This window comes from Talpa occidentalis, unplaced genomic scaffold (genome assembly GCF_014898055.3).
Source record: "Talpa occidentalis isolate TD23 unplaced genomic scaffold, MPIMG_talOcc4v2.1 talOcc4.14, whole genome shotgun sequence".
Taxonomy (NCBI): Eukaryota; Metazoa; Chordata; class Mammalia; order Eulipotyphla; family Talpidae; genus Talpa; species Talpa occidentalis.
The window spans coordinates 289044-316590 of NW_023601433.1; the positions used below are offsets into that span (position 1 = coordinate 289044).

The 27547-nt window shown below is 57.4% G+C and overlaps 1 protein-coding gene across 4 annotated transcripts; it reads left to right on the top strand.

Moving 5' to 3' along the window:
* The first annotated feature begins 24 nt into the window (after positions 1 to 24).
* WDR93 (WD repeat domain 93) lies at positions 25 to 27547 on the top strand. 4 transcript variants are annotated; one of them, XM_054694697.1, is made up of 18 exons: positions 25 to 57; positions 2490 to 2619; positions 3018 to 3354; positions 4512 to 4704; positions 6031 to 6095; positions 9676 to 9754; positions 11368 to 11483; positions 12435 to 12473; positions 17147 to 17231; positions 18414 to 18585; positions 19322 to 19392; positions 19875 to 19961; positions 20561 to 20680; positions 20784 to 20997; positions 21871 to 21934; positions 23066 to 23222; positions 23522 to 23711; positions 27232 to 27547. In XM_054694697.1, exons 3-18 carry the CDS (start codon positions 3052 to 3054, stop codon positions 27329 to 27331), a joined length of 2055 nt encoding a protein of 684 aa, XP_054550672.1. In that variant the 5' UTR covers positions 25 to 57; positions 2490 to 2619; positions 3018 to 3051; the 3' UTR covers positions 27332 to 27547. The 4 variants fall into 4 exon arrangements, with proteins under 4 accessions (XP_054550672.1, XP_037365784.1, XP_054550674.1 ...); XM_037509887.1 differs by lacking the exon at positions 25 to 57 and adding an exon at positions 248 to 544; XM_054694699.1 differs by lacking the exon at positions 25 to 57 and adding an exon at positions 248 to 544 and having other exon boundaries at positions 3018 to 3315.

The following is a 27547-nucleotide window of genomic DNA, read 5'->3' on the forward strand; positions in this document are numbered from 1 at the left end:
GCTTCCGGTCGGGGCCGGAAGCGGCGGTTGCCAAGGCGACGCCAAGCCGCGGCCCAGGTGGGCTCTGAGACCGCGCCTCTGCGCTGGGGTCCGGGCTCCCACGCGCGCCGGGGCTCGCCCGGCGGGGTCGGCGGGGTCCGCCTGCCCGACCCCCGGCGTCCGCGGGCGCCGGCCCCGGCAGATCCCCCGGGAGCCCGCGGGGTTCTCGCCAGCCCCGGGCGGGGGGGGGGGGGGGGGGTGCGCCTGGCTCTCCTGTGCGGGGTCCGGGAGAGCTCTTTCCCCAGGGGTGGTCGGTTGCTGCCTGAGGAAATCCCAGAAGAGGTAACAGGAGCAAAGTGGGGGGCAAAGCCAGCTTGGCAGTGAAATTGCACCCCTGAGGTTGCTTCTGTGGTGTTTGAAGACGTGGAGCACCACCCGTTCCATAGCAGTGATCTTACAAGTGCAAGGTCACTGCTTCGTCGTCTTCACTCCCGGACCAGGCCTGTCCCTGGCGTCGGCAGGCCCAGACGCCCCATGTTTAATTATTTGAAGGATTGAATTCAAGGTAATGGATTGTCCCACACACTCTTGACAAACAGATCTACATCACGATCGGGAAGTCCAGCTTCACCTTCAAAATCCCCGGGCTTCCAGGAATACCTGGAAACAGTGCCGTGTGGTGCTGTGAGGAGAAAGGACCCCCAGAGCTTTCCCATTTGCCTTCTCTCCCTATTTCTGACTCCCACCTGCATGGTGGAGAGCGGCCTTGCTTCCAGCCACATCCAGGTTCCGCCTGGACCCCTGCAAAGAGCTGGGCCGTTCAAGTCTAGGGGTGTACACGTTGGCACCTGTCTGTCCTCAGGTGTTGGGGAAGAGGCTCATGTGGTTCCTGGCAATGTTTGGGTGCTAAATTCCAGGTCAGTTCAGGCAGTGCAGTCTGTTCATCCACTGACGTACATCTGCGTGGTGTCCAGCATTTATAAATAAAGCTATTATAAATTCAGTACAGATTTTCACACGAAGCATTAATTTTTGTTTTTCTTACATAAGTATGTAAGAGTGGGATTACTCCCTCATGTGGCCAGTGTATATTCCACTCTGAGAAGCTGCCCAACTGTCTTCCAAAGTGGCTGGACTATTTTTATTCCCATTGAATATAGTATGTGAATGACAGTGTGTTTATTCATTTATTGATAAACATTTGGATTGCTTTTAATCTGGGGCCCCTGCAAACTGAGCTACCATGGACATCTGTGGGTCTGCTACACTTAAGCGGTCTGCTCGGCCGCCATTTTGTTATGTGCAGTTCTGAATTCCAATTCAAGGTCAGAACAGCTGGGTCAATCAGTTATATGACCTAAAAGAATGTAGCGTACCAGACCCTACAAGGCTCCTTTCAAATTGAACAAGAGCAGAGGCTGGATTGCCCTGGGACAATGGGCTACATCACAAGGTATGACAGGGACCGCCCCGGGGGACCATTGACTGAGTGCAGCCTTGGGCCCCAGGGACTGATCAACCGGAAGCCTTGTTGATAAGACTGGAACCATGATTGTCTTTGCCATCATGTAGAAATGCAGTAGGTCTTTGCATGTTGAATTTTCAGCCTGCAGCCTTCTGACCTCATTTATTCTAGTATATTTTGGGGGTAGGTTTCGTATGTGGATAAAACTTGGTATGCCTCCCTTTGCATACCAAATGATTTTTTATTGACTCCCAGTAAAATTTTGAATTTTACTAAAGTAGATGCTGGATTTTTTGTATTCCTGTAAATGTTCCTGAGCTTTGTTCTGGGATGCAATTAAGTTAGTGATGGCTTGATATTCTGACTTCTCTCCCGAGGATGGGGGAGCTGCGCCAGAGTAGTTCATTTGGATTGGGGAGCTAAGCTGGTTCTGAGTGCCCCACCCGGGAGGCGGTGAGTGCTCCCTGCCTGCTGGTGAAGCAGGGACTATTCCTGGCCCTGTGTGAGCTCTGGGTATGTTTCCCACCAGTCACTTCATATACTGCCCCACCCCTCACCCCCATGTCAGCGAGACCTCACCTACACGCAATGGAAATGTCTCGGGGTGCTGAGAAGGTGAGTGGGCCTCTGTGAGACTTTGTGGACCCAGGCACCCTGGCAGGACAAGAAGCCCTACGTCCCTGCATGTTATACATCTTCAGAGTCCCCGCTCCACGGTGACGCCACTTATTGACTGTGGCATTTGAAAGCCTTTTCATAATTTTTGTCTTGTTTAGTGCTGTAAAGTATACACTACCTGTTCTGCTGCGCCATGTGGGTCAGCTCCCTGGCCGGGGATTAAACTCGTACTGCAGTGGCTCCTATCACTTCATAGTGCTGAGACCTAATCCCTTGCGCCACCATGGAGGCCCACCTGTTCTTTTCTTATAGACTTAAACTTTATATATGCATAAAGTTCAGAGTAGAGCTGACATGTTGTAAACATTTTTGTAGATACTTCATTATTTTCAAAACTGTTTTCCCCCCCCCCCCCCCATGTCTCAAGCATTCCTGTCGGCCCTCAGAAAGCTCACAGGCTCTGGGCACCATCTCTCCAGAACTCCGGGGGACAGCTGTGCAAATAGGAAGGAAGAAATAATAAGGATCAGGAGTTCTTGAGCTGCATCTGATTGGAGGTGAGGAGTAGGAAGGGGACAAAGCCGTGGCTCATGCCCCGGGTGGGCGAGCACACACAACAGAGATGGGAGAACCGGGAGGAAGCCTCGGCTTTCACAAAGGGTGAATTCTTTGGGGGACAGAAAGACAGTCACTTCGTCTCTTAGGTACAGACAGGAGCGGGAATGCTCCTCCCCACTCCTCCCAGCACTTGCCCTCCAGCTGCCGAGTTGTGGGTACCTGCCCCTACTGGTGCCCTCAGGACAGAAGAGCAGCCCCAAGGTGTGCTGGTTAAGGGACCTGCAGCCTTGTGACTAAGGGGAGCCACGGGCATTGGGGCTAGAGCGGGAGGCGACCTGTCTTCAGACCGTCCTTGTCTCCAAAGGTCCTTCACTCACTTCCTTTCTCAACGCTGCAGCGTTTCTCGGACATTCCCAGCACCTCCTTGCGTGATGTCCTCTCCCAGAGAAACTCAGTCCCAGAAGACGAAGCTGTCCATTTCCACGCACAAGGGGCTGCTGGAGGTGCTGTCCTCGGCAGAGAAGGACTGGCCCAAGGACGCGGAAGAGGATCACGTCCTCAAGGACCCAGATCAGGAGCTGGACACTCTGCCTCAGCCTTATCGAATGATCAACAAGCTGGTGAACCTCCTATTTGAGCGGTCGTGGAAAATTATTGAGGAGAGGGACGCATTGAAGGCGGTGGAGCCTAGCCAGGTCCTGCCCACCCTCTACTCACCCCTCCTGGAGAGCAAGGTAGGGCCAGCCAGAGGAGTTGGCTCTCAGTCAGTCGGGAGCCTCTGACCCACGGCTGGAATTCCTGCCAGGAACTCTCATGCGCTTGGCTAGCGCTGTTGAAAGATCCTAGCCCCCTGGCGATTAAAATGCATCTGGTGATTGCCTGGGGAAACTGAAGATCACACAGAAGCTGTTTTCACTGCTGGCCATAGTCACTCTAACAGCTTCCTGACGTTGACCCCAGCTCTCACCTCCCCACCCCCACGGTATTTCAGAGGGTCAGGCCCAGCGGTTGTGCTCCCGGGTGGGTGCACATTTGTTCTCGCTCCTTTGTTTCCTCTGGCCCTGACCCGGCAGTGGAAGGCGGTGGCTCTCTCCTGCTGGGCAGGGTGCTTGGGCAGGCCCAGCATTTGGGGGGTGACAAGACATGTCAGGACGCCCACGTGCCTCTTTGAAAAGTGAGTGCCTGGGCCTCCCTGGTGGTGCAGGGGTTAAGTCTCAGCACCATGAAGCAATCTGCAGGCACTGCAGCACGAGTTCGATCCCCAGCCAGGGAGCTGACCCACGTGGTGCAGCAGACCTCTCTTGTCTCCCCGCTGCTGCCCTCAGCAGTGGATTTCAGTAGATCCATCTGTTCTGCTCCCCACTCTGTCTCTGGTGAGTCCTCTCCCCTGCACATCGCTGACCTACTGTAGTGGCAGGAATGGGCACAGTGGAGGATCCCTATGATCCGAGCAGATGGGTAAATGAGAAGCCCTGGAGCCCTCGGTGCCTTTTTTCAGGGTTTTGAGTTTACCAGGCACATGGCAGGCGGGGTGCCGGGAAGCCTGCAAGTCCTCATTCTTCTGGCGTTCTCTTGTGACTTGCTTCTCTGCTTCTTTTGCCCTGCTGGCATCCCTGTGACGCCGCCCTAATAAGCCCAGTCTCTCAGCCCAGGTATACTCACCTATGCATGCCCACACCCTACTCCAGGTGCCTGCCATCAGGCATGCATTTAATCAAATGGCAGGAGGGCAGAAAAGCCTGATACTTTACTTACCTTACACCTACACCCCAGCTCTTTATGCATAAATAAATAAAAATAAATCTTAAAAAAAAAAAAAAAAGAAAAGTGAACGCCTATTACTGGAGACAGTGACAGCTGAAAATCATTTTCTTTGTTTGCTTTTTCCCAGCTCAACAAAATGCCAACTTGTATGGCTATTTCCCGAGACTACGTGTTCGTTGGCGGAGCCGGCGGATTCTCCATCTATAACTTGTACACTGCCAGGCGCGCATTCGCTTGGGAGAAGCTTAAGGTTGCCGTCACTTCCCTCTGCGTCTTGGATTTGGGGAACGAGATGCTTATTGCTCCTGTAGATGAAATGGGTACTTGTTCTTCATCTTCCTTTTGAGCCTTGTTTCAGAAACCTGTCGACTGCTGTCCAGGTCTGCCCCAGGGCTGGCGGGCCAGGTGCAGCACCCCCTTGGGTCAGGTAGTAGGACCAACACCACCACAGCGTGGGTGCCAGGTGCCAGACACTCCCCGCAGCTGCTCCAGGAGGGAGTGCGATGTGCTGCCCAGTTTCTCAGAAGAGGCTGCCCAGCCCTGAGGTTTGGTAACTCACTGAGGCGACAGGGAAAGTGGGCAGCAGGTCAGGATTGGGTCAGGCTGCGTGGCCCCAGCGTCCACCCCTCACACACGCCTGGTGCTCACACAGCCAGACTCGCTTCCCTCTCCGCCCCAGGTGGTCCAGGCCCCTGGGGAGCAGGGCCCACCATGTCCAAGAGAAGGGCCTGGCCAGACTGGACTTGAGGAAGGACACCCTGGCGGGAGTTTGGAAAAGTCCGAATGAGTTGAGAGAACAATCGCCTTCACTGAGAAGAGAGTTCATGAACCCAGGCTGGGGCTGTTAAAATGAAAAGGGAAATTGTACTATAGTTATGTGAAATGGCACACGAGAGGAAGTGAGGTGAGGGACAGACAGGTGCTGAACTGTTTTCTGAAAGGCTGGAATTCATGCCGAATAGAAAGCTTTGAAAGGGCAGAGGAAAGTGGGAGGCCGTGGGCTGTCACGTGTGGGGTGGGGAGCAGGGAGGCGGGCGGGGGGCAGACCCCCGTGTTCCTGGGATGGCTCCTGCCACAGTCACGTCGGGCCACTGGGCACAGGGTGCAGCCCGCTCTACCTCGCAGTGTGGGCAGGGAGCAGAGAGGCCTCGGTGTTCACTGGGTAGAGTCAGACCCTCTCCCACCCAAAGGCCGGTCCCTGTTCCAGGCCTGTGTGATTTATGGTGTAGGGCGGGAGAGGGCGCCTGGGGGCATCTCCAGGAAGGAGGAAGTCGGTGCGTGGCACTGGTCCCTGAGCGTAGCCAGGGATTGCGGTGACAGAATCATGTGCTGTCCAATAAGTTGAAGCCACGTGAGGAGCCTGCTCGGGGCTGAGCGATGAGGCACAGAGGGGGAGACACCCGGAGGGAGGGCCCCCCAGCCGGTGGGGGAAGCGCAGCGCTGGGAAGGTGTGCTGGGTCAGGCGGCAGGTCGGAGTGGACCGCGTGGCCAGAGTGCTTAGGGGATGCTTCTGCAGGGGCCAGGGCGAGGATGGGAGGGGAGCACCACCAGGGGAACAGCTGGATGATAATCTCAGAAAGCCAGCTGTGGAGTTCCTGCTCTTCTCAGGCTGAACTCTCTTCCATTCTCCCTGGCTTCTGTTTCAGGTGTCGTTAGACTGCTTTACTTTTTAAAGGATGGCCTTTTCTTCATCAAAGCCATCAATGACGTGGTGAGTTCCTGCCCTTTCACCTTTCATTGGGCCAAAAGTCATCGCAGGTCAGGTGGCCCTTAAGAGGACGGCCGTGGCAGCTGTGCTCACACAGCAGGGGCCTCCTCACAGAGGGGCGTCCCAGGGTGTCCGGAGGGGGTGGCCCCGCTCGGGGACCTGTGAGCACCCTGGATGCATTTACCTGACCGCCCGGGGACGCTGGTCCAGACAGCACCAGCCAGCACATCTGATAACCCCGTACACATCCGCTCGCTCTGCGTGGACACGCCTCGGCCTCCCTGCCACGGCGCCTGGGTCTCCAAGACCCGCTCAGATGCCTGCTGTATTTTCCCTGATGTGCCCGAGGGAGCTGGTCCTCCCTCCCTCGTGCGGCCACCACGGAGAGGGGAAGTGACCAGCGTCCATACCCGCCTGCCTGCTCGGCTGCTGTCTCCCTGCAGACGAGCTCCCTGAGGGCGGGGGCCGCGTTCCTCCACTGGGCTTCTCAGAAAGTGTATTCTGAGTCAGTGGATCCAATATTGCTCAGAATAGACTTTGAATTTCAGGGTTTTTTAATTGAAAATACTACTGATGGTCACCCAAGTAATTCAGAGCGGGGGTGGGGGAGACGGTGCTTCCAGCAGGTGGTGCTGGCTCAGCCAAGGGGGGAGTCAGCCTCAACCTTCCTTCACACTGCACATAAAAATTAATTTGAGATGGGCTAGGAACCTCAATGTGAAGGCTGAAGCTATTATTGCTCTTGAAGAAAACAAAGGAAAATGTTTTTGCCACCTTGGGGCGGGCAAAGACTTTTCAGGGTGTGAAAAGCTATGACCATGAAAGAAAAAAAATGATGTTAGACAATCAAAATTAAAGGCTTTTTGTTCGTCATACCATATACAAAAATTAACTCAAAATGGATCACCTACCTATATGTAAATTCTGAAACTGAAACTTCTGGAAGCAGACAGAGGAGGAAGTCTTTGTGACCTTGGGTCAGGCAAAAATTTTTGGCTAAAACACCAAAATCACAATCCATACCAGAAAAAAATTGGTAAATTGGACTTCACTGTAATTTAAAACTCCTGTTCTGCAAAAGTCATTGATAAAAGAATAGACAAGACAAAGAGAAGAAAATCATTGCAAATCAGATGTCTTGTAAAGGACTGTATCCTGAGTATATCAATATAAAGAACTCCTGGAGCTCAAAAACCGAAAAATAAGGAAATAAACAATTTCTTTAATGGACAAAGGATGTGAAAAGAAAAGACACTTTGCCAAAGAAGACCTGGGGCAGGCAGACGAGATGCTCATGGCAGGAGTCTGGGGAGAGGCCGAGTAAGCCCGGAGCACAGCCCCGCCCTGCAGGAGTCTGCTCTGAGACCCAGCCTCGCCAAGTGCTGGCGGAGGGGTCCCCGGAACTGTCACACAGTGCTGGGGGGTATGATGCTGCACCCGCTCTGCTGGCTTTTGAAACATGAAGCACGCGCTTACCCTAGGATGCAGCTATTTTCCTCCCAGATGCTTATCGGGAAATGAAAGGGTGTGTCGAGCGGTGAACACTCACTGCAGCTTTTATCTGTGAGGCCCGGAACTGGGCTGGTGGGTGAGTGTCCAGACCCTGGAATGCTACGGGAAGGCGCCAGGAGTGCAGGAACAGCATGGACACCTCTCAGCATCCCTTCGCTGAGTGGAAGAAGCCGGGCAGAGAACACATACCATCCGATCCCATTTCTCTGAAACTATAGAAAATAGAAACTGATCCAGGGCCTCCCTGGTGGCGCAAGGGGTAAAGATGCAGCCTATGAAGCTATCTGCAGCCACTGCAGCACGAGTTCGATTCCTGGCTGGCCAGGGAGCAACCCACACGGCACAGCAGACTTCTGTCTCACCCCCTGCTCCCTTCAGCAGTGTCTTTGGTCTGTCTGCCTGTTCTGCTCCCCGCTCTGTCTCTGGTGAACTCTCTCACCCTCCAGCGCCTCTGACCTGTACCCCAGTTATTGTATAAATAAATAAATCTTTAAAAAAATAAAAAGAAAGGGCCTCCCTGGTGGCGCAAGGTTTTAAGCACTGCCCTGTGAAGCAACCCAAAGCCTCTACAGCACGAGTTCAATTACCAGCCGGCCAGGGAGCTGCCCACACGGCGAAGCAGACCTCTTCTGTCTCGCCTATTGCTCCCCTCAGCAGCGTATTTCATTCAGTCCGCCTGTTCTGTTCCCCGCTCTGTCTCTGATGAGTCCTCTCACCCCCACGCCTCTGGCCTGTGCCCCAGCTCTTGTGTGCATAAATAAATAAATCTTTCAAAGAAAATAGCGTAAATGAAAACTAATTAGCTAGTTACTTGTGACTAGTAAGTTGCGACTAGGAAATATGACTAGTTAAATGCATAACTCATTAGCTGAGACTAGTTAATTGACTGGTTAGTTGTGGCAAGTTAGTTCCAGCTAGTTAATCACAACCAGTTAGTTGTGCCTAGTTAATTACCTTTGGAATTTTCTAGGGTGCATACTCAATATTCTGAACACTGATTGGGGAGAGACTCAAGCATTTATCCTGACACCCGCCCCCACGCCCCCACCTCCACTCTGTTTCAGGGTAGTTAAATACCTGATAAGAGAAAGCACTTTTTTTAAGATTTATTATTTATGCATACAAGAACTGGGGTGTAGGCGAGACATGCAGGGGGTGAGAGAACTCACCAGAGACAGAGTGGAGAACAGAACAGTCGCATCCACTGAAATACACTGCTGAGGGGAGCAGCGGGGAGACAGGCGCCGTCTGGGTACCTCCCTGGCCAGGGGTCGAACTTGCGCTGCAGTAGCTACAGATTGCTTCATAGTGCTGAGACTTAACCCCTTGCGCCACAGGGAGGCCCCCTATTTTGTTATTCTGAGGCACCTTCCAAAGCAGGGCGACCGAGAACAATGGCCCCAAATCTGCGCAGGTTTCCACTAGGGTCACGTTCAGTCTCTACTTGCTGCGAACAAAACATCTGTGCCCCCAACATTCAAGCTAAATCCTAAGCACCCATGTGATGATACTGGGGGCCCTTGGGGAGGGGAGAAGTCACTGGGGCACCACCCTTGTGAGAGGGCTAGGAGCACAGGTCTCCCCTCCCCCTCCACAGGCGAGGCCCAGCGGAGGGCGGCCTTCTCCATGGAAGTGGCCACCGGCTCTCAACAAGCCTGTCTCCCGAGCCCTTGGGGTGCTCTGGGCCTCCATCCTCCAGGGCTGTTTGTGAGCTGCCTGGTCGGGGGTGATCTGTCCCAGCACCAGGAAGGACAGCCCCCCGCAGCCCACTGGGCACCCCGGGTCGGGTAGAACCCGTTTCCACTCATTTTGGGTAACGTAATGCCGGCCTGGAGCTAGGGTCTGTACACCCGACCCCCAGATCAGATAGTAAGAAATCACCACACATCACCTGGAAACCAGGCAGTAAATCCAAAAATCATTCCCTCAAGTCGAGCCCCGCTTCTTCACGCACTGTCCGGCCGTATCCTGTGCAGAAATGGGGGGAGTGAGGCCGTCGAGGCGGGGAAGGGTCTGCTTGGGGCGCAGCCCAGGGGTCAGGCTGAGCCTGCCAGCACCTCTCTCCCTCCAGGAGGACGTCAGCAAGCAGATGGCCTGCGTGAAGGTGGCGTTCTCTTCCGGAGGGAACTTCGCGGCCTTCCTCCTCCAAGGCAAGGGCAGCCGTGGCCCCGCAGGTCCCGACGGGGGCCTCTCCCGCAGACCCTCTCCCCAGACCTTCTATGTGGGAATAATTTACAGAAGAGTCACAAAGGCTGAGTCCCCTGTACCTCCCCCAGCACCCCTGACTTCACACTTCAGTGACCGAGAAACATTTGTCACCAAGCACCTAGCACGGGTATCGCACTACTAACTAGGGCCTTTTTTTTTTTTCCAAATTTCACCAGTTTTTCTACTAATTTTTTTTTTGCTCCAAGGCTCAGCCCTGGGTGCCCTGAGCTGTCACTCTCCCCGGTGCCCGCCTCCCTGCGGCCATTGCTTGGTCTCGCGTAATTTTCTCTACAGTGACACCAGCCAGCTATTTGGTGCAGCGTCCCTCGGTTTCAGTTTGTCAGATGCTTTTTCTCATGATTCAACGGAGAAGGGTCTGGGGAAGAGCTCCCAGAGGTGACGGGGTTCTGTCATTGCTTGTGCGGGGCGACGGCCCCCGCCACTGTGCCTCGGGGGTGACAGGCCTGTCACCGCTCCACATGGGGGGGTGTCCGCCGTGCGTCTGCGGGCGGTGCTGACCTGGTCATGTAGCCATGGCGGGGTCTCCGGGCTCCTCTGAGAGTGGCGGTGGCCCCGGCCACCGTGCCATTGGAGGTAAGTCCCGGTGTCCAGACCTGGCGAGGATTTACCCGCCGCTCCCTGGGCGCAGGAAGACCAAAGAGTTCTGGAACACATGTTGAAGTCCCCACAGGGGAGATGCTTTGAGACATGCAGCTGTCCTGGGGACCCCTAGAGTTGTGCCCCCAATGTTAGCTTCATCACCGGGTCTGGCCTACTGCGGTCGTTACTGTGGTGAGCACACGTTTCGATCCAACGATTATCAGTGTGATGTTTGACTGCTTGGTTAGTTAGATGCACGCATACTCTCGCCACGACTGCCCCAGCCCCCCATGTCAGTTGTCTCCATGTCAGTCGTCTGAGAAGTCGCGCCCCCTATACAGCTTGCGCTGCCTGCAGCCTCTTCCCAGGGCTGCTGTGACAAAGCGCCTCCACCCAGCGGCTTAACACCACAGAGATTTCTCCCCCTCGGTCCCCCAGGAGTCTGAGGTCAGGGGCTCCGGTTGCATTTTTGAGGACGCATTTAGCAGAATCCTTAACCCTGGGAAAGCAAGATCAAGCCCCTCAACCGCCGCACAGCTGTCATCTCAAACATGGTTTCAAGAGCTCCCTTGGGCCCTCACTCCCCATTCTAGGCACCCTCAGCCATTCCCTCTCAGATACTGATCCCTTACAGGCCACCTCTCTCCCAGTAACAGACAGGTGAGTGCAAATGCCCATGGTGTTTGCCGCCTGGGGCCTGGAGCGCGTGGGCATGGGCGGCACAGCAGCTTGGTTCAGGCCACTTGACACAGGTGAGGAGCACCCAGAAGCTCCTCTCAGGCACTGGTGGAGAGAGGGGCTGCCGCGCCAGGGTGGGGGGGGTGCGGGGTGGGGGGCGCAGTGACCTGCCCCTCAGCCCTGCACTGGGCAAAGCCATCTTCTGGGCGCCAGCACTACGGGAAAAGCAAGCTGCGGACTGTGTGCCCTGCTCAGCGCGCCTCGGTGTCCTGCACAGGAGCCGGAGACACTTGGCTGGACGTGTACAAGCTGCCCCGGGAGTCTTGGCTCAAGGAGGCCGAACACACTCAGCAGGCCGCGAATCCCAGGACAGTCGTCAGACAGCTGCTGGTGGTAGGGATGCCGCGTCCTGCACATGCCCCTCCGGGCCTCCGCCCGACCCCACCCGGCCCCAGCGACCCCAAGGCAGCCAGGCCTCCGGGAGCCCAAGCGGGAGCAGCGGGCACCCCATTAGGACAGGGTGTCCTGTCACCAAGTAGAGCTGGCCTCCAGGCCCCCCTGGGAGCCACCTCCCCATTGACACCCCTCCCAGGCATTTCTCTGGGAGAAGGGTCCGTCCTGACCCTTACCTCAGAGGCCATTTTGTTTTCCCCTTTTGGGTTAGAAGAGTCCTTTTGTGCTTGGAGTCCCACTAAGTTTCCCAGACTGGTGTAAAGAGGTTGTTCTCGACCTGCAGGAAGACAAATAATCTTCCCGTGGTTCTTAGCAGGCAGGGACGCCGCCATTTCAGGCTAATTATAGGGGATGCCTGGGCCTCATGCTGTCTTTAAGATCCAGGCCTCAGTAAATATTATTTTAAGACTTAATTTGCTAATTACCCGCCGCACACTTACTATGTTGTCAAGCTGCTAATACCGATAGGACACGCCTCTCAAACAGAGTAGTAGGTGCTAAGTTTCACCATGAGAAGCAGCTGACTCTGCCCGTTGGAGGGTTGTCCGAGGCACCTGCAAGTTAGCGGAAGAAAACTCAACACGCCTGGGGTTTTTGTCCACCAGAAATTCCCGCTTCAATTTAGATTTCCGTGAGGGTCTCCGCATGGCCCCTGGCCCTGTCCTCAGGGTCCTCAGCCGTCCAGCTGTGACCCTGATAAGGTTCCAGGTGCTGGAGAGTAGGGTCAGCTGCGAGAGGCGACAGGCCAGAGGGCCAGGCTCCAGCCGTCCTCCCTGGAGTGACCGGGTTCCCCTCTCCCGGAGTAGCTGGGCGAGGGAAGAGCATCTGGAAGGTTCCCCAGAGGCACACACAGCAGGCCACTCTGGACTAACTTCTCCTTTTTCCCCTTAGGACACAGTGGACCCGCTGACACCAGATGATTTAGAAATGGTAAGAAACTTTAAAGAAAACTTCCAGAGAAATTTAACTTGCATTTGAGATTCTTTTTTTTTTTTTTTTTTTTGCTTGAAATTCACTTAAATATCAACTAGTTAAAGGCTCCCCCGGACACTGTCTCCAGGGCTCTGTGGGCTCGTTTCCACCCCAGATGGCCTGTCCTCAAGGGTGGCGGTCACGGGGGTGGCGGGTTTCCCTGGAGCTCAGGGAGGCAACGGGGGTGGGTCCGGGACGCGGTTGCGTGTTGCTGTGCACGTGGGCAAGGAGCTGCTCTCGCCCACAGTCACCTGGGCGCTGTCCCTCCACCAAGCCCCCGGCCATGTGCCCCGTGTGGGCCTTGGGGGCCGTGGGCATTTGTGTCCTTTTTTCTTTCTTTTTCTTTTTTTTTTTAAAGATTTATTTATTCATGCATACAAGAATCTGGCCAGATGTGGGGGGGTGAGAGGATGCACCAGAGACAGAGTGGGGAGCAGAACAGGCAGAAGGACCGAAGACGCTGCTGAGGGAGCAGCAGGCAAGACAGGAGAGGTCTGTTGCGCCACGTGTGTTGCTCCCTGGCCAGAAATTGAACTCGTGCTGCAGTGGCTGCAGCGAGCTTCATAGGTTGTGTCTTTTTTTTTTTTTTTTTTTTAAAGATTTTATTTTAGGGCCTCCCCTGGTGGTGCAGCGGTTGAGTGCTGGGTTGTGAGGCTGCCCACAGCCTCTGCAGCACCATTTCAATCCCCGGCCACCGGCGAGGGTCCCACAAGATTTTATTTTATTTATACAAGAACCGAGGTACAGGCCAGATGCGCAGGAGGGTGAGAGGACTCACCAGAGACAGAGCGGGGAGCAGAACAGGCAGATCGATGAAATACACTGCTGAGGGGAGCAGCAGGTGAGTCAGGAGAGGTCTGCTCACCATGTGAGTTGCTCCAAGGCTGGCAGGGATCAAACCGGTGCTGCAGAGGCTGCAGACAGCTTCACAGTGCTGCGCTCAACCACCTGCACCACCAGGGAGGCCCCATAGGTTGTGCCTTAACCCCTTGCGCCACCAAGGAGAGCCTGTGTCCTTTTTCTTAAAGACGCCCAGTTGTATTTACTTCAGGCCCCGTGAAACCCAGTCCGCCTCTGCCAAAACACCAGCCAGGCCACCGGCTGAACTCTCTGGGGGCTCCCCTTTTTGTCAAGGACACAGAGAGGGAGAAGCCTCCTGCAGCTCCTACGTCCTGGCGGTTTAGACCATTGCCCACCCCCACGCCCAGCCGCCTTCCCCACTTGGCCCAGATGGGAAGAACCAGGCCCAGGAAAGGATCAGCCGGGGAAGAAAGAGCCCGAGACACAGCTTGGGGGCTCAGACCTCCACCAGCAGCCGACCGAGGTCTGCCCCAGAGCCCCCCTTCACCGCCTTCCCAGCTGCGCTGTTCGGATGTATGTCAATAGTATGTGAACGCACTCGTCTAGGAGAAGCTGGTCCTTCAGACGAGCCACCCTCTCCGCAGGGAACCATCGTGACTGGCTTGGTTGTGTCTTCCAGATCTCTGGTGGACACATTCTGGTGTCAGTTCATTTTGAAAAATATCGCTTTTCCGTGGGAATTTTTGTCTGCGTATGTGACCTCTGCTAGATGTATATGTCCTTACAAATCTGCATTTTTTGTTTTTAGACCATTTGTTGGTGAGGTTTTTTTAATGCCAAATGAACTGTGTTGTTCTTTAGTCTTCCGTGGCTGTCCTGCCCCTTCTGGACGTGCCTCGGCGTGCCCGGCCTGGCCTGTGACAATGCTGAGCCTGTCCTGTTTGCGGCTCTTACGCAGCGTGAGGAGACCCCTAAGTTCCCCTCCCGCGCGAGCCAGCGCTCCCGGAGGGCCGTGCAATTTTAGTTTTAATGTCGATGCCACTAAATTGTGCCCCCAAACGGCATGAAGGTTTACATTGAATCAATATTTCTCCACAGCCTTGCTGACCTTCCTGGTGTCGTGTTTTTTTCCCCAAACTGACGGGAAAGAATGGCATTTTGCGTTAGTTAATTTTCATTAATCTCATCATAGTTTACTGGTCACTGAGGCTCTCTCTTTTGCTAATTGCCAGGCTGTAGCCTGTGCACGTGACATTTTTTCCAATCAGTTGTTCCCCTTTTTACTTTCTGTAGTTTTTGTTGTTGGAAAGAAGGTTTTGATATAGTCAGAATTTTTAATCTTTATCGCCATTGCACTTAAAAGGCTTTCTCTATCTCAACATCATAAATGCTCCTGTGCTTTCTTCTTATACTTTCGTAGATTTTTCTTTTTTTGACATTTTAATCTTTAATTCATAAGGGAGCGTCTTTGGTGAATGGTACTAAGAAGGGAACAAGTTATTTATGTATTTTTTTCAAGTAGCCAGCTGGCACACCAGTATTTTTGAGTACTCCATCTTTTCCCAGTGCTTCTGAATTGTCATCTTTGTCATTCCTCGATATGTGTCCTGTATGCTTTAGCCTGTACCATCCAAATACTTTCCTGCCACACCCAGACTGTATGAACTTTGGAGCTTTGATCTTATTGTATATTTTCCGGTCTATTTTACAGATGTTTGTTGTTGCTGTTCTACCTTTGGGGAGAGCTCATCGGCTCTGCACCCCCCTCACTGAGGTTTTTGTTTTGTTGGGTTTTTTTTAAAGATTTATGTATTTATGCACACCAGAGCTGGGGCATAGGCCAGAGGTGTGGGGGGTGAGAGGGTTCACCAGAGACAGAGTGGGGAGCAGAACAGGTGGATTGACTGAAATACATCACTGAGGGGAGCAGCGGGGAGACAGGAGAGGTCTGCTGCACTCTGTGGGTCACCTCCCTGGCCAGGGATCGAAATCGAAATCGTGCTGCAGTAGCTGCTGATTGCTTCATAGTACTGTGCTTAACCCTTTGCGCCACCAGGGAGGCCCCGGGTTTTCGTTGCCCTCCTCCCTCTTACTCATTTAATGTTTGCATACAGTGGCTCCTCTGAAAACACTTGTGATAACTGTTCGCTGTTGTCTTGCATGGGCTCTGTCCCCCAAGCTGTGTCTCGGACTCTTTCTTTTCTGGCTGATCATTTGCCGGGGCGGTTCTTCTGCTCTCCGGCCAACTGGGGAAGGTGGCTGGGCTGGGCCAAGGCCTCAACCTCCAGTGTGTCAACTTCAACTTTATCCTGTTGGCTACGTGGAGTTAAAGAGGGAGTCCAACACTTTCATTGCCTCATAAAGAGATTTCCAGCTACCCCTCCCATTGCCAGCCCCACCACTTCAGCTTCCAGAGACCAGCTGCCTGGAGCGGCCATTTCCTTGAGTGGACGGGGCCTGAGGCATAAAGCAGGTGACTCCGAGGCGGTGTCCCTCCCTGGGTTCCCATCTAACTTCCCTGGGTCTGCTAAGTCACTGAGCCACTGCTTCCAGCTCTGAAATTTTCTTGTTTTTCGGTCTCCTCTTTAATCCTTTTGAATTTATTACTTAAATGAAAAATTAAAATTCCTGTCACCTTAATGGGGCGCCAGCAGGGAGAGGGGTTAAATGCACTGTTCACTCCACCACCCACATTTTCTGACTGGTGACTGCTGGTCCACGGCTCTGCCTGTGCCCACCAGATCCTTAGTTGCGACAAAGAAACTGGAAGCACATCAAGTTCAGAACTTTGGCAGGAGCCACGCGGATGGGCAGTGAAAACGCCAAAGCCAGGACTCAAATGCAGGCGTGTTTAGCACCCCCTGGGGGCTCCCGCCATGGCCCTGCCACGCGCCTCCCAGCCTGGCGGCTCCCCTGAATCGTGGCTCCACCATCACTGGGTCCCTCTCACAGGCCTGGGCCAGGAGGGCGCGTGGTCGAGCCTCTGTCGCGTGCCCTGCCCCTTCGGTTCCCCAGAGGGAGGCCAGTTCTTTAGGATTCACACTCAGGCGCCCCTCAAAGCAGAAAAGGCCCCTGGGTCCAGGCAGCCGAACGGCGAGCCCGCCACACGCATGAGCAGTGCTAGGGCCAGGGGAGGCCTTGAGGCCGGCTCTAAGAAGACGCTCTCGGGCCATGCAGCTGCCGGTGGGCACCGCCCTGGTTTTTGCCCTCCTCCGGGACTGCTGGCCTCCTCACTGAACTCTGTCATCGTCCTGCGGGTTTGCCGGCTGATGGAGGCTGTCGGCGTCGCTGCCACTGCACCCTTCATTCCTTGAGTCATGTTTTCATTTCCAAAAATACTTCAAAATACTTTCACATTTACTTTATTTCTTTTTTGACCAGTGGATTATTTAAAAGCATGTTTTTGGTGTCCAAACCCTGGAGAGGCAGGAAATTCATTGCGCTGGGGGTCTGGGAAGTCGCGCCCTGGGGGATGAGGGCAAGCTTTCATAGGGCGGGGTCTGGCCTTGGAGGGAGGGAGAGAATGAGGAGTTGAAGCTGCTTTTCAAGAAGTTTTTCTCTCAGAACTGGTAGTTCTTTCAACGCTGCTTATCAGGGCCCCCGCAAACCGGGCAGAGCCGGCTCCCGGGAGGCAGGTGGCAGCACTTTCAAGTCGTGCCCGCCACCACCCCATCTCTGCCCCTTACAGCCACACGGCCTTTTCCTTTCTAGTGTCCATCTGTTTTTCTTCCTTTTCCCTCTTCTTCAGCCTTCCTTCGGGGCGAGCGTGTTTAATGATTCTGTTGCTTCTCCACCGTTGGCTTATTAGCTGTGCCTTTTCCTTGCTGTAGGAAGCAGACATTTATTTTCGAGGTGACAGTAAGTTGACTCTGCCGGTTCACATCATGAAGATCAAACCCCCCAAACCAATCACAGGTCAGTAGGACTCAGCTCTTCCTCTGGCTGTTTGCTTCTCAGTTTCTTCCTTTGCTGCCTTTCTCCACCACCCCCAGCCCCCTGATCTACTCTATTTGATAGAAGCGACATCTCAATTCCAGGCATGGTCTGTAGTGGCTACCCAAAAGCTCCTAGAGAGCAGGCAATGAGAGACAGGTGTTTGCTCTACAGCAACGTACTAAGATATGATGTGTATTATGTTTCCCAATAAAGAAGAGATTTAACAATAAAAACAAACAGTGGACAATGAGGAGACCCCGTGTCGTATTGACATGGGGGCTCTCCAGGTAGTGGAATGAAAACACGCGTGTGTGACAGCAACACTCAAACCTCGGAGGCTCAGACTCATTGGAAGGCTTGTTAGAGCCCAGATTGCTGCGCCCCACCCACCCCAGAGTTTCGTGTCTCTGTGGGGCCTGAGAGTCTGCAATTCTAGCAAGTTCCTGGCAGACCTGCTGACCTGGGAACAAAGCAGCACTAGAGCATAAGAGGCTACCCTCAGTTTATCCAAAAGAACGCGGCTTCCTTCTATAAAAGTGTGCAAGAAACTGATAACAATTTTGCTTCTGGGGAAGGGGCACCGCAGGCACGTTCCAAAAAGAGATGTTCTCAAAATTGGGGTGTGAACCCAGAAAACAAATCACCCAGGTTTACTGTGGATTTAGGAACAGATGAAAAAGAAGGAAATTATAGGAAAGGGGGTGATAAGAAAAGTGGCAGAGAAAGGAAACTGGTAGTTGGGTAGCTAAATGGGGGTCGGGGTGACCAGCTCCCTGACCGTGAAGGCCCAGCAGGTGGACTGCACAGAGGCAGGCAGACTTGGGGGCCCGTTGAGCTGGGGAGACAACGGCCATCATCTAAGGTCTCCGGGGACATCAGGAATATTTCCTTGGCCTCCGTTGGAGACCTGTAATCCAGAAATTGGGGCGATGATGCAGGAAGGAGGGGTGGAACTGGGAAAAGGAGAGCAGCTGCCCCATGGGAGCTCCATGGGCAGCGGGCAGGGGAGAGGCCCCAAGAAGCATGAACCCCTGGGCTGACAGGCCGCTGCAGGGCAGGGAGGGATGGCTGAGAAGGTGGGATTCTGCAGGAAACAGGGGAGTACGCAGGAGGTAGGGGGGAGCCAGACAGTCTCCCCAATGCTGGAAAGTCTCGACCTAGGCACCACGTTTAAAAGCCCCCTGGAGGTCTTCGCGAAGGTGGAGGACTGCTGTGGGCTGGGCTCCGGGCAGAACCACTTCATCAAGGACAGCCAGTGGGAGCGGCGGGCCAACGTCTTCAACGCCACCTACAAGAAGCACCTGGAAGGCGAGTGGGAGGAGGAGCCGCTCAGGTGAGCCGCGGGGCCAGCCCCAGCCTGAGCTCCCCGGGCCTCCGCACGGCTGATTACCTGGAGGTCACGGAAGCTCCTGCGAGGGAGGCTGTCCTAACACCTGGGGTCGGCCGGGGCTCCGGTGTCCCGGGCACGGGCATCACGAACCTCGTCGTCTGCCCGCTCCCCCCGCACTGCGGGAACGGAGCCGCGCCGCTGGGAGCCAGCCCCTGGCTGGGGCTCGGGGTGCTCTCCACTGCGGAAGGGGAGCCTCTCAGCTCGCTGTCCTGCTTCAACGCACACAGCCCTGGGCTCAGCCCGGGGGACCCACCCGGGGCCGGAATCGGAACCCGGCGCGGTGTGGACGCTGAGCGAGCGAGCAAGCCGGAGGGTTGTACTGGGCCACCGACGGCTGTCCATGCGGGCGTGACCACACAGCAGCAGGCCGCGGCCCTGGGACTCGGGAGATGACATTTGCACACCGCTGGTTGGGGGGCCTCGGGAGGGGGGGCGTGGCCCCTCACCCAACTAGTTTTGAAGGGGTCATCCCCAAGGACAGACCCCCGGTGGCTGTGCTCCTCAGCCTCGCCCACTCTGCCCTCACTGGCCTCCGAGGTCTGGGCCCACAGGACCTGCACATCGACTGTGCTTTGCCTGCGGCCCCGCGCCCAGGAAGGTCCAGTGTCTGTCCGTGGCCCAGACCAGCCAGTGTCTCTGCGCCGCCCGCCCGGCCCTGACTGTGCCTCTCCCTTTGCAGCGTGGCCACCGTCCACTTCCTCCTCCCCAGCTGCCTGACTGCGGTGCTGGCGGACGCCCAGAGCCCCGCAGGTAAGTGGGCAGGATACAGGGGCTGTCCTGGGCGTGTGTCCCTGGGACGCACTGCAGCACGCCCACCCAGAAGAGTACCCCAGCACCCCTGGGTGGGAGGGGCAGGCGGGTGCCAGCTACAGTGCAACAGGTCCCGTGGGGACCCATGGCCCAGGTGGGGGACCCCCGCCAGCTTCAGGGTGCGGCCGCCATGGAGGGGGGTGAGTCACGTCTGTTCGCTCGGGAGAAGGTGTTACTCCAACGCTGACGGCAGGTGGATGCAAGTCATCTAGAAGGCGTGCAAGCCAGAGTGACCCCTTGCTGGGAGGGAGGCATGGGCCCAGGGACAGCCCCCTGGTGCCCAGCCCCCCTCCCAGAACGGGAGTTTGCCCATGAGCATCAACCCCTCAGACTTCAGACTGGTTTCTCGTGGGCAGGCCCCTTGCACACCCCCGAGGGCCCCCGGGCTGCTTAGTGACACCCTTTCCTTTCTTCCCTGCCAGGGGTAGCCTGCACCCTGGGCGTGCACTGGACCAGAAGCCACAACTTCTTCCTCTACCCTCTGAACCGCACACTCAAGGATAAAGTCGGTACTTCCCGCCCATGGGTGTGCCCCTCGGCTTGGGGACGGGAGCAGAGCGGGCAGCGTGGGCCGCCCCCAAAGGGTCATGTTTCCTAAGGACCGCAGCTCACTAGAGCCCAAGCCCAGAGCCCAGCGCCGGGGCAGCTGAGGCCCGAGGCCAGCCCAGCCCAGCCCAGCCCACTGCTCAGCGGCGGCCACTCACTTCCGGGTTTCCCTGGCCGCGGGGTGCTGTGGGCTCAGGCTCACTCCACGGGGTCCTCAGCACCAGCCTCCGAGGTCATGTCTAAAAACCCACAAAGGTCCAGCTTCCCTTGGACCCGCGGCCCCACGTCCCAGCTCAGCCATGGGCAGGCCCGTGCGGGCTCCTGCCTCGGAGTGGGGGCCCCGAGGTGCTGCCTCTAGGCCCTGGGGAGGGTGATGGCTAGTCCCTGCTGGGCCCCAGGTGTCTGGGGGTAAGAACAGGTGCCTGCAGCGCGATTCTCCGGGAAGGAGGGTTGCCCGGGGGCGAGTGAGGTGCGGAGTCCAGATGCGCTCCCACCAGTCTCAGGGGTGCGGGGCGAGGGTGGGCGCGGGCGGCCTGGGAGCCGGCGCTGCTGTCCTCCCCAGAACCGGAGGGCGTGTGGCCCTGCGCCGCGCCCATCGCCACCTCCCAGCTCAGCCCCTGTTGCACCTACCTGGTGCTGGCCTGCGAAGACGGGGTGCTCACGCTGTGGGACCTGGCCAAAGGTAAGCAGGGGGGTGGGGGGATGTGGGGCCTCCAGAGCCCGGCCTTGGGCCTGGGCTTCCCCTTAGGGCCGCCGCCTGCCTGACCCGCCCGTGGCCCCTCCAGGATCACCTCTCGGGGTCGTCGCGCTGCCAGAGGGGTGTTTCTGCCAGAGCATTCACTTCATGAGATACTTCTTGGTGCACAAAGGACGCAACACATACCCCGACAGGCCAGTGACGTCCCGGATGAAGTGTGTGGTGCTGGGCACAGACGCCTCCCTCCACCTGGTGGCGGCCCAGGGGGCCCAGGGGCCCACCATCCACAGGCTGGTGCACAGGTGGGTGGCTCGGACTGGAGGCTGGAGGGCCTGCTGGGCGGGGGCTCGGGTCACGGTGCAGGTTGGCGAGCTCTCCGGGCCAGGCCCGCTCCCCACGCACCCCCGGTCGCCATCACCGTGTCCCATGACGTGCAGAGGGGTCTTTTTTTTTTTAAGATTTATTTATTTATTTATACAAGCACTTGTATTTATTTATACAAGCACTCACGTGGGAGGGCGAGAGAATTCACCGAGCCAGAGCGGGGGGCAGAGCAGGCAGACTGACGAAGCACACTGCTGAGGGGAGCAGCGGGCGGCAGGAGAGGTCTGCGCGCCACGGATTGCAGAGGCTGCGGGCAGCTTTGCAACCCAGTGCTCAACCGCTGCGCCACCGGGGAGGTCCAGAGGGGTCATTTTTCTGACAAAACTGTCAAGGGCACATATCCCATGTGACCAGGAAGAGGGTCGTTTCTGCCAAAATAGACTTTCCTCAGTTTCCTGGAGGGTGTCTCTCTTAGTTGTGAAATATTTCACACACACCAAAAGCTCTGTTAGCTGCGTTGTGAAGCACAACGAGGTGTACCCCACCCCATGCATGCCCCCCAGCTTCCGATCACCTCCCGCTCAGTTAGACCGTCAGCTCCTCTCCCCATCTCTCCACTCCCCAAAAGTGGCCGCTTTACTCACTGTCTGCTGCTGCTCGAGTGATGCGCAGAGCGTGGCCCCAGCCTCGTGGCTGCGTGTCCCTCCGTGGAGATCTGGCGGCACCGGGTCTTTGCTGCCATGAACAGTCTGTGCACATCCAATGATTCTGTACAAGAGCCGCTCCGGGCCTGCCTGGGGAGGGCAGCCTCAGCCTCTGCAGGCGCGAATGTCTGGTCTCTCTCCCTGCAGGCCCGAGAGGCACCCCGATGATGCCATCTGCGCCGTCGCCCCAGTCCCAGCCCTGCCCGGCATGGTAGGTTCCCGCCCTTGGGCCTCCTCAGGATTGTGCCCCTTTTCCTCCAGGAAATGTTTGTTGAAGGCCTACTATGTGCTGGGCACCGGACTAGCTTTGGAGAACCCAGACATGAGAGGGGAGGTCCCTGCCCTCAAGGAGTGCCCAGTCGACTGAGAAGACAGGTTGCCCTGCAGCTGCCTAGACTGAGGACAAGGCCGCAGGGCCTTAGGCCGTGGCTGCTGTGGAGCCGAGGGCGGGCGCCTGGCTCAGCCTGCAGATAGGAAGGGGCGAGGGGCGGCTCTGGAAGAAGGAAGGAAGGAGCTGAGCCAGGGAGGCTAAGAGGGCAGCGCCTGGGGGGGTGGGGACAGGTGTGCCCCAGACCCGGGGGAAGTTCAAGACTTCAAGCAAGGGCTGGATTCCCAGAGGGCGGGGAGGGAGGGCACCAGGGACAGGCAGAGAGCTAGAGGCCCACGGCACTGGGGCACTGGGGAGGTCCGCGCTTTGTAGCCTGGAGGGCACCTAGGGGAAGTTGCTCACGGGGTGAGCCTGGCGAGGGCCTAGAGAGGCAACGACTCCCCTTCAGCCTTGTCGAGACTGCGCCCAAGGGAGGCTGTGAGGCCGACCTCGGCGGGAACGGAGTGAGGGGGTGAAGCCACAGGTCAGAGAACGCAGGAGCCAGCAGCACCCCAGGACAGGGAAATGAGCTGCCAAGTGACTGAGGGGGCCCAGGAAAGCCGCGAGGGTGTCCAGGAAGCTTGGGGGCTATGAAGGCCAGCATGCGTGTGGAGGCTGCAGGGGCGGTGGGCTGGGCCAGCAGGGTCTGGGGGGCGGGGGTGGGGGCGAGTTTGTTCTGATCATCCAGAAAGAGGAAGCCCCAGCAGGAACCGGCCTCTCGCATCTCAGGAGGGGTGGCTGGACCCAGCCGGGTCCCCGCGGAGTGGGGAAAGGGTGTCGGGAGCCCTGATGCAGAGCTGAGCTCTGTCCTGTGGGGCGGCCGAGGGGGCAGCGAGCTCACACAGCGGCTGCATCCCCAGCAGCCCTGGGCGGGGCCGGGTGCCTGGTGCTCTGCTGCTCCTTTTCTTTGGGGGTGGGGGGGTGAGTGGCAGAGAAGTCTAGGGACGGTCCCCTCTCCCCACCTCTGTGCTCCAGGTGCTGACCTTTTCCAAGAACGGCTCCCTGCAGCTCCTGGACGTGGCCAGGTCCCAGGTGGTCTGTGCCTTTGGTCTCCCCAGGCCCTGCCCGCTGGCGACCCCCTGGAAGCCGGTGTTCGTCGTGTCTTCACACCACCCATGCTTCCTGCTCCGAGGTACGGGCGGGGCCGGCGGGGCCGGCGGGGCCTGCCCGCGCTGTCCTGTGGCCTGCTGACGGTGCCCCGCCCTTCTCGGCCACTCACAAAGCACAGCGTGACCCACCCGCTCTCCGCGCCCACTCTTGGCGCCCTGTGCTGGGGCCTTCTCTCGGGAGCCCTGCTGCTCAGACCAGGAGCACCCCTGAGCCCCTGAGTGCCGGCCCTTAGAAGACAGCAGCCCCCGCCCCGCCCCGCCACCCCGACTCCATGTGCCAGAAAGTGGCCACCCAGGACATGCTGTTCTTGTTCCATCTCAGGCCACCATCCGGATGAAATCAAGACCGTCGAGGCCAGCAACTTCCAAAATTCTCTTTTCTATTTTAATTTCGAGGCCTACCCACTCCTGGAAAACACAAGATATTGCACCATGTCTCAGGCTGAGACCGACGCGGCCTTCCCCCCGGTCCTGTCCTTGGAGAAGAGGTGTGAGAGTTTCCTCCAGCAGAGGTAGCGCAGCCACAGGTGGGGGCAGCGCGTTTCGGGGAGACCCCGGCGGCCTTAACCATCTCCTTTAGGCCAAGGTCTCCCATACTGAGACCTGGGCGCCACTCGGCCCCCGCTGGGCTGGGAGAGGGCCCCCCCTAGGCTCCAGGCTGCCGTGGGGCCGGGGAGGCCCCCAGGTGTCCTACAGGGAGCGAGCGGTTCACCAGAGCAGACTTGAGGTCTCGGGGAGGAAGACATGAAGGGGGCGCCGTTTAATCCAGTGATTAAAGATCCCCCAGACGCTGGGTCATTTCTCGCGTGCAGGTTGGTCTGGACCCTCGTTGGCTACTTGTTCTTAGGAGGCGCAGCTGGAGAATTTAGGGGTGCAGTACCATGATGCGTCATGCTACAGCTGACTCGGGGGTCCAGGGGAAGGTGGAGAGGGGCAGGGGACAGAGGGGGCTGGCGCTCACCACGGCGCAGGGTCACTGCACAGCTTTGAATTTTCTGGAGGTTTGAAACTTTTTTAAATAAAAATCTACCGCGTGGTGATAAGATAGTTGCTCGTAGTGTATCCTGGCGGGGAGCGGGCCAGATGTGGGCGCAGCAGCAGTTGTACTGGGGGATTCGAGGTGTGTTTTTTTCTGTTTTCCTTTTTTGTGACTTTCAACAGAAGAGAAACATCATTTTGGTAAACTTCAAAAACTGGCAAAAAAAAAAAAAGTCGCAAGTAGGAGGTCAGGCCGTGACTGGCTCCAGTCCATTCTCTCGGGGTGGGGTCACAGCGTGGAACCTTCTGGACTCCTGCTGGGGGCCAGAGCCCTCCTGTGTGGAAGACCTTGTCCTTCTGTCCACCTCCTCCTGCTGCCGGGTGGGGGTGAGCCTGCCCCCCCAGGAGCCACCCTCCCCTGGGGACTGCCGGTGGCTCTGGGCGGCCTGCAGCGCAGCACGCTGCCCGCCGCAGACTCCGAGACGTGCCATTTCTGGCACGTTACAGCTGCGTGGGCAGGAGTTCGAGAAACGGGATGATACCAAAAACTTTTTCAACTACCAGTGACCCATCACCAGAGACCCCAGCGCCGTGGAAAGTCTGTCTCCCTCCTGGTCTTTCCTGGCGTTTTTGCTGAGCAGAGCTCGCATCTCACGGCCACTTCTCCCCTGCTCTGATGAGCCTTTAGACGCCCCCCGCCCGGGTCTCCTCCCATCTCTGGAACCCCAGGACCCCACAGAATGGGAGACTCTTCCGCCTGCCCCTTCCCGGCTGCTTTTCCTCCGGTCACCCCAGCAGCTCCAAGCCCCACAGCCCAGCACTCGGGGGGCTCCACTCTGGTGGGGTGGAGAGGTACTGAGCTTGGGGGTTCTGGGGGCCGGGTACACGGGGGCTGAAGGAGCCACGGGAGCTGGGGGATGGGAGAGCTGGGAGAAGTGGCCCCTGCCCTCTCCAGGGCCTCGCAGGAAGGAGCAGCCACTTGGACACGGTCACGCTGTGGGGCGTTACCCAGGCCGGAGGCCCGTAGCTGGGGCTTTCCCGAGACTCCCCCAATATTCATGAAAATGTTCAGACATGCGGCAGACTTGAAGCAGCCGGGCGCACCCCGAGACCACAGTGAGGTCTGATCTGGCGCTTCGCGGTCGTCAGTTTGTCGCTCGCGCCCATCTCCACCCCAGAGATTTACTTCCCCCTTTTTTAAAAAAGGTTGACTCCTTGTGTCTGGAGCGGTTTCATTGGCCCAGAAGCTGGGTGAAACCTGGAGGCAGAGGATTCATGTGGCAATAGATTCAGAGTTTCGAGCTTGCAATCGTCCAAGTTGTTTTGACGAAACCCGCGGGGACTTCCGTGCGCCAGTGTGCGGGCAGCCGGCCCAGGGGTCCAGGGGCGGCCGCGGCCCCACCAGCTCAGCCACAGGCGGGTCCCCACTGGGCTCCCGGCCGGCCGCGGTGGCGGCATCTGCCACCCCCGCCCCCGCCCCCCTGGTCCCATTCCCGTGCTCCCCTGGGAGGCAGCAACCAGACCCTTCAGGGTCTGCAGGGGCCGCCCCAGGGCCGTGTCCACACCTGCTCGCGACCCCAGCCCTCACCGTCCTCCACGTGCCCCCCAGACTCACCACGGCCACTCTGTGCCCCTCAAGCCCACACCCCTGCTCCCCCAGCGCTGGGGTCACCCTGTCCTCACCTCCCTCACTGGCCAAGAAGTGAGGGTCGACACTTGGTAGCTGACGCCATTTTCATCGGGGATGAAGGAGGGGGAGCCGCTGTCGGTGCCCCCCACAGTCTCCCTCCTTCCCTGGAGAGAGGCCTGCAGTCTCTCGCGCTGGGGGGATTCCCTTTCTTTTGATTTCAAGAGTCCTCTTACTCTGCTCAGCAGCGTTTTCCTGGCCTGTCTTGGGAAGGCGCCATTTTGGTTGTTCAGCAGGAAGCCTCAGGTGTTGGCGAGAAAGAACCTCCCGTCTTCCCTCAGGCCCCGCTGAGGCCTGGGGCTCAGGCCCAAGCTCCTTGCAATGGCCAGGGCTGGGCAGGGGGCCTCGGCCGTGAGGGGCCTCGGCTCCACCCACCGCCAAGCTCCCAGGCTTGCTGCTGGAGCCCCCCAGACGTGACTCTGGGGAAATGGTTCAGTGAAAAGCGGGGGCACCGCGGGGTGCTGCCCCCTCCATCTTCCGAAGAGACCGCAGGGCTCTGCACGAGCCAGCCGGCTCCTCCAGCTGCGAGGCTTTGGGGTGAAGATAAGAAGCTGAGCGAGAGGGAGGCTTGCTGGGCCGCACCCCTCTCCGGCCGGTGGGCTGTTTTAAGCAACCTCAGGACCCTTTGGAAGTCAGATGACGTTTACGACAGGCAGGATGCGCCCCACTCTGTCCCTCGGCAGAGCCCCAAACAGACCCAACACTGCAACCGCTGTCCTTCTCCCCCAAAGCCTCCCTCCTGCTTGTCCTAAGCGAGCCGTATTGCCCCCCAGGCAGAGCCGCGGCCGGCTGGCCCCCCAGGACCTGCGTGTGCTGGTTTCCCTGTACTGAACGTGTGGGGTTTTTGTTATATATTTTTAAAACTTCTTATTTTTAAAAAGCCATTTCGACTCTCTCTGCGAGCACCAGGCAGGCTCTGCTCTTCCTCCCCCTGCACCAGCCCCTCCGCCTTAAATGCAGCCTATAACACGGGCACTTTGCTCCTGCCGCCCTTACCAAACTGGGGATGGGGAAGGGCCCCCAGCGTGCACCGGTGCCTGTCACTAGTGGGTGCTCGGATGTGTTTTAAGTGGGGTTGTTCCTTGGCTGCAGTAAGGCTGGGTTTGCAAAGAGATGAGCCCCAGTATCTCCCTGCCCCTCTCCACGCACCCTAGGTGAAAGCAAGGCCTGTGGCTCCTTGGTGCTTCCATCACCTGCTGTGCACAGGGCTGGGTCCTGGGACTGAGAGAGAAAGCCAACGCGTCCTCTGGGGGCTTCTCACATTGGCCCAGGAGCCCGGGGTCCTGGGGTGTGGAGGCCGGGATGCTGGGGTGTGGAGGCCGGGGCACAGAGCAGTTTCCGCTCACCTCTAGTTGTGTGGCCTACAGGTTTGAGCAGCTGGAGAAGAACAAGGCGGAAGAGCAGGTGCACTGGTCACGGCTTCGGAAGTTCTCCATCTTCCTCCAAAGAGAAAACTTCAAGAAGTGACCAAGCCACTGCCCTGGACTCTTGGGAAAAGGCTCAGGCACGGCAGGCTCAGCCCTAGACGCCCTGTCGCGAGACACCCAGTGACAACGGCTGCAGCTCCAGAGGCCCTGGGCCTGGGCTTGCCCTCCGGGTCTGCCACAGGGCCAAGGGCACAGGTATCATCGGGGAGCTTTCGACCTCTAACCTGCCTGTCCCCCGCATTAAACGGCCCTGTTT